A 7,380-nucleotide genomic window follows, 5' to 3' on the forward strand; every position below is an offset into this window, starting at 1 on the left:
AAATCCTGTCTCATTCCAACCCCCCGAAAAGCTGCTGCCCCCAGCACACACAAGCACCTGGAGAGCCATGAAAGGAATTTATAATGCCAATTCCTCYTAAGCTGCATTAAAGAACCTGAAATTCCCATATTCCAGCTGAGAAAAAAAAAAAAAATCACAAGGAGCTGTGAGAGGGCAAATCCCCACGGGAAAGGAGCCAATTTCCTGCTCTGGCTTTGAACAGACACAGCTCTGGTGTTTTGGGGCAGCCAAAGAACCCAAATCCCYGCACAGCAAAGGAGCAGSTCGGGGGCACTGGGGCTGGACTGGTGTGACTGGGCAGCCCCACAGGGCTCAGTCCTGGGCAGCTGAAATTGAAATTGTTTCCTGATTATTTCTCCAGAGAAAACTCAATAGGATCACAAGTGGAGATTTCAGAATTCCRGGCTGGAGCCYGGGGTGGGCACATCCAGCCTCAGGGGKGCTCCTGTGCTGCTCCAGGGCAGGGCCTTTCTCCTGGATTAAATGCTCCTTCTTTTGCGATGATTTTCACAGAATTCCAAAATCTCTGAGATGGAAAAGCCCTCCCAGCCCATGGAGTGCCAGCTGTGCCCAATGCCCACCTTGTCCCCAGCYYAGAGCTTTCATAAATCCTCAATTGCAAAAGCAGAAAGTTCTCACTGACAATGGGAACGAAAACATCCCAAGGAACAGTGGAGGGAAAGGACTGATAAATAAATGACAGGATTTTCATAGCACCTGAGGAAAGCTCCTGAAGAAACTCCATGAAATGAGCTCAGGAAGGACAAAAACAGGGAGTGAGGAGCACAGGGCAGAGCCCAGGCTGTGGAGCTGCTGTGACTGCTCACAGAAAAAATTTCAGCTGGAACTTCACAACCTAAGGCMCAGAGTCCTCACATCAGGGAAAAGAAGATTTGGGGTTTTTCTGTAGGAAAATGATCCCCTTTAAGGTGGATACACAAACTCCAGAGGCAGGGATGCCGCTGTTGTCCCCATGCCTGTGCTCCCAGCAAAGATYTTCCTTTTTTATTTATTTTTATAATTCTGCACAGCTCAGTGTAAAGTCAGGCAAGGACATCCCAGGAATGTTGCAAGGAAATTCTGCTTCAGACAAATAWCCTCGGTGTCTAGAAGGAATGGAATCCCTCTCTGAGTGGAAATAAATGATTTAGAGACCAGGAATGTCACCAAAGTGAAAAATTCCCACTGCTTTTCCTTGGATAAAATCTATTACCTTGTGCTCATGGCCAGCTTTGACTAAAATCCATTTAACCCTGAAATTAAGGAAGAAATGTTTTGGGAGATGAGGAAGGCCTTGACCTCCAGCTGTGTTATTTGACCAACTGTTTGTGGTACAGAGAAATCCCTAAAAATCCATGGAATTCTGAAATCTGCAGTAGTGATCCTATTGAGGTTTCTCTGTAGAAATAATTAGAAAACAATTTCAATTTAGAAATAAACTCTTAAGTCCTAGATAAATGTTCTATTGATTAAAATTAAAGGAGCAAGAGTTAATTAAACTTYGGTGAGAGTTCAAATCTATTCAAATGGTAAAAAATAATTGACATTTACAGAAGTTCTCTGATCAATAAAGGACTTTTGCTACTGAGASGGAAAGAAGCCCTTGAAGAACCAAAGATGCCAGGACACTGAGCTGCATTCCCAAAGGAAAAGGGTATCTGGGTGACCCTTGGGAACACTTGAAAATAACTTTGAAACACTTTGAAAACACTTTGAAACACCCTGAAAATAATATCCTTATCGTTGGAATAAAGAACAATATCCTTATTATCATTGGAATAAAGGGTATTGTTTCCTCAAGAGAATAAATGGTATTGTTGCACGGGAAAATGGAAATCAGCACCCAGTGAAAGCCTCAAGGATGTTCTGAGATTGTTTTGTTCTTCCAGGGGGCTCTTCCTGAGTCTGATGCTTCTTAAAACATTAAAACACTGAAATTGTAATGTTGGCTTGGTCTGGGATAAAATTCCCAAGCAGGGAAACTGCCAYGACTATTCCTGTGTTGTTTTCTTGTGCATTTTCTCCTGTTTTGGGATTTATTTTCACATATCTCTGTATGGTGCTATCAAACCCTCCCATCCCAGCTCTGTGGACGCAGACACAGACATCAATCAGGCAGAATAATCAAAATATTTCCAAATCCAGGGGTGAACCTGGATCCTGGAACCCCCAGCAGGCAGGTGGAACACGCAGGAATAGGTACAGGAATCAGGAGCAATAATCCCAATATTTCAAAGAGCCCAATCACTCCCTGGTTCCCAGAGAGGTTACAGAAGGGTTTGAAAGTAAGAAAATTTGAAACAGGAGTGGGAAGGGGGTCAGGGAGCTGATGGGTGATGCATTCCTAAGGAATCCCCTGCTGCACGGGGCAGGAAATTCTCAATAATCTCCAATCCCAGAGCTCGCACTGCCCCAAGCTGGAATTTGCTCCCCTTTTTCCCAGCGAAACAGCAATTAAAGCACAGATTGGGGTGTGCTCTCAAAACCTGCCTCAGAATTCCATCCCAGAATTGCCAGGATCCCCATTTTCACAGTCTTTTCCTGCTGCAGGGACTGTCCCACTTCTCCACCTTTGCCAGCTCCTTTTGGTGCCTGGRAAGGTGCTGAGCTCTCCATTTACCTTTTTCTTCCTTTTTTTTCCCCTTCCTTTTCCTGGAGAAACTGATGCCAGTCTTGAACTAAAACCTAATCCAATGCCAACTACAAAAAGTCACCTCCAGRTGAGGTAAAATATTCAAGCTTTGTAATACAGAAATAATTAGAAAAGCAACTGGATTATTTTCCAGGCATTCTTTATTAAGCCTAACACAAAAACTCYCCTTCCTCCTCCTTCTGCCTGTATTAATCCACAAATATTTCCAAATCCCATGCTTAATCTTAATATTTGGGCACCACAGAGTCACAAGAAATGCTCTTATTCTCACKAAGGCTGCTCTCTCACCTTGGCCATGTTTTCCTTCCATAAAATAGAAGGCACCAAGTTTTAATTTCAATTTTAAGGTGAATTCTGGCCAGCAGAAGCAGCCTCAGCCAGCTCTGGGGGTACAGGRTGGGATGGTTTGTGGAGGAGAAGATCTCAAATTCCTTCTACTTCTCAAGTTTTATTTCCTTGGCTTTGTGTTTGTCCCACCCTGCTCCACGTTTTAGTCCAGGGGGGTCAGGGAAGAGGAAAGAAACCACCTGCAGGTGCTTTCTCCACACAGAAAATTTCCAGAAAATTCCCAGAAAAATCTGATAAAGACTCTGTGGATGGCTGCTGTTCCCATACCACACCCCAGGGATTTTGGTGGCATTCCAGGGACACAAAGGTCCAAAGCTCTACTCAATAAAATACCAGAAATGAGTTTTAAATTTCTTTTTTTCTTTTCTCCCATTTCCCTCTAACTCAAATTTTCCCTACCCAAACAAACACAAACTGGACAATTACAAGGGATGCTCTTTGCCGACTCTGAATTCAGCCTTGCCAAAATTTGGGATAATTCTCTAAATGTCACCTGTAATTCGTGTTAGAAAATCCCACTTTCACATTTGAAATTACATTTCTCAGGTTCTTCCCTCTCAGCCCCCGAGCTGAGAAATCCCATCCCTGCATTTTGGAAATCTGGAAATCCACGGAGAATTCTTAATGCCAGCAATTCCTGAAGGAATGAGGAGCCAGGGGCAAGTTTATATCGGGCATTAATAACCAAATCACCTTAGGCCGGCTGGCCCTTGGCCTGTCAGGTTTAAATTCCCCGCAGCTCCTGCAAGAGGAGATTCCCAACTGAGATTCCCCAGCAGCCCCTCACCCCTACCTTGACGAASAGGGAGATGTCGTGCTCCTGCTTCTCATCCTCCTCCTCCAGGGCGCCCGGCGAGCCCGTCCCGTCCTGCTGGCCCCGCTCCCCGTTCAGGCTCCGATCCGCCGCGTCCCGCCCGCTCTCGGGGCCCGGGGAGCCGCTGTCGCCTGTCCCCGGGGCTCCTGTCGCCGCCGGGACTGCGGGTCCCCGCTCCGCCTCCGCCGCGTCCTCGCCACCGGGGCCGCCCGGGGACCGGGGACCCGCACCGGGCTCGGCTTGGGCGAGCAACGCCACCTGCGCTGGCCCGCGGCTCTCGGCGGCCTCCGCGGGGACTGTCCCCAGCGCCTCCACGGGGACTGTCCCCAACGCCTCCGCGGGGATTGTCCCCAATGCATCCTCGGGGACTGTCCCTGCCGGGGCTGGCTCCTGCACCTCATCCTCGGGGATTGTCACACTAACCGGGGCTGGCTCCTGCACCTCGTCCTTGGGGACAGTCCCCAACGCCTCCTGCACCTCATCCTCGGGGACTGTCCCTGCCGGGACTTCCTCCTGCTCCTCAGCCTTAGGGACGGTTCCCAACGCCTCTTCGGGGACTGTCACAGCTGGGGTTTCCTCCCGCACCGCATCCTCCGGGACTGTSGGACTAASCGGGACTGCCTCCCGCACCTYATCYTTAGGGACTGTCCCCGATGCCTCCTCGGGAACTCTCACAGCAACCGGGGCTCCCYCCTGCACCGCATTCTCGGGGATTGTCCCCGCCGGAGCTTCCTCCCGCGCCTCATCCTCCGGGACTGTCTCACCAGCCGTGGCTGCCTCCTGCACCTCATCCTTAGGGATTGTCCCCAACGCCCCTTCAGGGACTGTCCCTGTCGGAGCTGCCGCTTGCACCTCATCCTTGGGGACTGTCACACCAGCCGGGGCCGCTTCCTGCACCTCATCCTTAGGGATTGTCCCCAACGCCTCCTCGGGGACAGTCGCACCAGCCGGAGCTGCCTCMTGCGCAGCATCCCCGGGGACTGTCCCCAGCGTCTCCTCAGGGATTGTCCCTTCCTGAGCTGTCTCCTGCACCTCACCCTTGGTGACTGTCCCCGCCGGGGCCGCCCCCTCCTCAGGAACTGTCCCAGCCGGAGCTGCTTCCTGCAGCTCATCCTTAGAGATTGTCCCTAACGCCTCCTCGGGGACTGTCACAGCCGGGGCTGCCTCCTGCACCTCATCCTTAGGGRCTGTCCCCAACGCCTCTTCGGGGACTGTCACAGCAACCGGGGCTGCCTCCTGCACGGCATTCTCGGTGACAGCCCCAGCTGGAGCTGCCTCCCTCCCCTCAGCCTCGGGCTCTGTCCCCACCAGCTCCTCGGGCTCTGTCCCCGTCGGGGCTGTCGCTGCAGCCTCCTCAGGGTCTGTCCCCGTCGGGGCTGCCTCCCCCATCTCCCCCTCGGTTTCTGTCCCCGCCGGGGCTGTCCCCGACTCTTCCTCAGGCTCTGTCCCCCCTGGAGCTGCCTCCCCCGCCTCATCCTCGGGCTCTGTCCCCACCGCCTTCTCGGGCTCTGTCCCCGCCGGGGCTGTCACTGCAGCCTCTTCGGGCTCTGTCCCCGCCGGGGCTCCCTCCTGCACCCCAGGCTCAGGATCTGTCCCGGACGGGGCTGTCGCGACAGCCTCCTCGGGCTCCGCTCCCCCTGCGACCGCCTGCGTTAGCGCCTCTCCGGGCTCTGTCACCTCCGGGACTGTCGCCTCTGCTTCTCTGGGCTCTGTCACCTCCGGGGCTGTTGCCTCTTGCTCTCCGTTGTCTCTCCCGGACGGGGCTGTCGCCGCAGCCTCCTCAGGCTCTGGTTCTGACGGGATTGTCTCGGGCTCTCCCTCCGTCGGGGCTTCCTCCCTCACAGCCTCCTGGGGCTCCGTCCCCGCCGGGGCCGCCACCGCGTCCTCGGGCTCTGTCCCCGCCGGGGCCACCACCGCGTCCTCGGGCTCTGTCCCCGCGGGAGCCACCACCGCGTCCTCGGGCTCTGTCCCCGCCGGGTCCCCAGCGGCCACCTCGGGCTCTGTCGCTGCCGCTCCGTGCTCCGTCCCCGCCGGGGTCACAGCCGTGTCCTCGGGCTCCGTCCCCTCCGGGGCTGCCCCTTCAGGCTCCGTCCCCGCCGGTGCCGCCGCCTGTCCCTCGGGCTCTGTCCTGGCCGCCGCGGAGCCCTGGGGCTCGTCCATCACCCCCGCGGCCCCCGGCTCCCCGCCCGGCTGCCCCTCGCCCCCCGGGCCGTCCCCGCTCGGTGCCGCCGGGCTCTCCCCGGGGGTCTCCGCCGCCTCCGCGCTCAGCCGCGGTCCCTCCGCGGGCCCGTCCGGGGGCTCGGCCGCCCCCTCGGGGCACAACCCGGGCTGAGCCCCCGCCGCCGCCTCATCCTCGCCTCCCTCCCGCGGGACATCGCTGGGCTCCGGGGGCCGCCCCGGGCTCTCCGCCATGCCGGGCTGCCCGGGACCGCCGGGACGCGCGGGACGAGCCGGGAGCAGCGGAGCGGCCGCGGAGCAGCGCCGGCCACGGCCGGGGGGGCGGAGGCGGTGCCTGCGCGGGGCCCGGGGGCGGCGGGGCCGGGGCCGCGCTCCTCCTCCAGAGCCTCCCCGGCTCCCCAGAGCCCCTGTTCCGGGCACAGCCCCCGCCCCGTCCCGCAGCCCCTGTCCAGTCCCACCGCCGCTCCCCGGGCAGAGCCCCTGCCCAGCCACGCTTTGGAGCCAACAGAGTGACCCCGGTGGCTCCGAGCGCTGCCCCCGGCCACACCCGCTCCGCAGGGACCGGAGCCTTTGCAGAGCGGTCAAAAGTCTCCTCTCTGTGTGTTTGTGCTCCCTACAGCGGCCCCGCACCCGCCCGCGGCTCCCCTCGCACCCCAAGCCCCCTCGCCCGTTCCTATCCCGCTGTGCCCCTCGGTCCCAGCCCCAGCGGTGTCCCTGGCACCGCTGTCCCCAGCTCCAGCCTGGCACACACCTGCGGGCAGGTGCGGCTGGGCTTTGCTGGCCTCAGGTGCCATTTTCCAAATCCAGGTGTAGGAAGGCTCCCTCTACATCCCGCTGTGGATAAACTGGAACTGGCACAGCTTCATGGTCTCGCACGGTTTGTTAAAACACGAATGAACCGCATTCGGGCTGCTCCGGACATTGTCAGGAAGGGAAATGTGTCCTTATGAGCTCGCAAAAGTTGTTACAAGGAGCAACAAAACACTCTGTGTTTAAACACCTAGATCTGCATGCTTTAAAGCGGTTTGCATTCTTGTGCGAGGATCCTCTGCGAGTTTGCATTTAAATGGGGTGAGAAACTCCACGCTCTGTGCCGAGCCCGAGCGGGCAGCTGCTGTGAAAGAAGCAAAAAGTTTTCCTTGGGGTAACAAAATTAATCCTGATTTTCTAGGTGTAGTGGAGGCAGAACTGAATGACAGGAGTGAGGTATCCTTGCTTAAAAATCGCAGTTAAACAGCTTTATATATTGTGTATAAACCAAATCTTTATATTTGAGAGGGGACAGAGCAGGGACAGAACACAGGGGTTTGGAATGGGTGTGGAGGGAGAAGGTGCAGCCAACAGGAGCAGGAAAATCCTACAGAAT

At 56.0% G+C, this 7,380-nt stretch overlaps 1 protein-coding gene across 1 annotated transcript in view; it reads right to left on the minus strand.

The window, feature by feature from the left end:
• Positions 1-6,261, minus strand: part of LOC130585294 (chloride intracellular channel protein 6-like) — a gene marked incomplete at its 3' end in the record, with an annotated part of 20,011 nt that extends 13,750 nt beyond the window's left edge. Inside the window, exons 1-2 of the mRNA XM_057385721.1 lie at positions 5,331-6,261; positions 3,816-5,225 (exon numbers count right to left, since the gene is read on the minus strand). Of these exons, the coding sequence (XP_057241704.1) occupies positions 3,816-5,225; positions 5,331-6,248 (2,328 nt within the window). The remainder of the gene's footprint in view (positions 1-3,815; positions 5,226-5,330) is intronic.
• Positions 6,262-7,380: the final 1,119 nt, after the last annotated feature.

The sequence above is a fragment of the Malurus melanocephalus genome, unplaced genomic scaffold, assembly GCF_030028575.1.
Source record: "Malurus melanocephalus ecotype Western Australia unplaced genomic scaffold, MMel_1.1 scaffold_861, whole genome shotgun sequence".
NCBI classification, from domain to species: Eukaryota; Metazoa; Chordata; class Aves; order Passeriformes; family Maluridae; genus Malurus; species Malurus melanocephalus.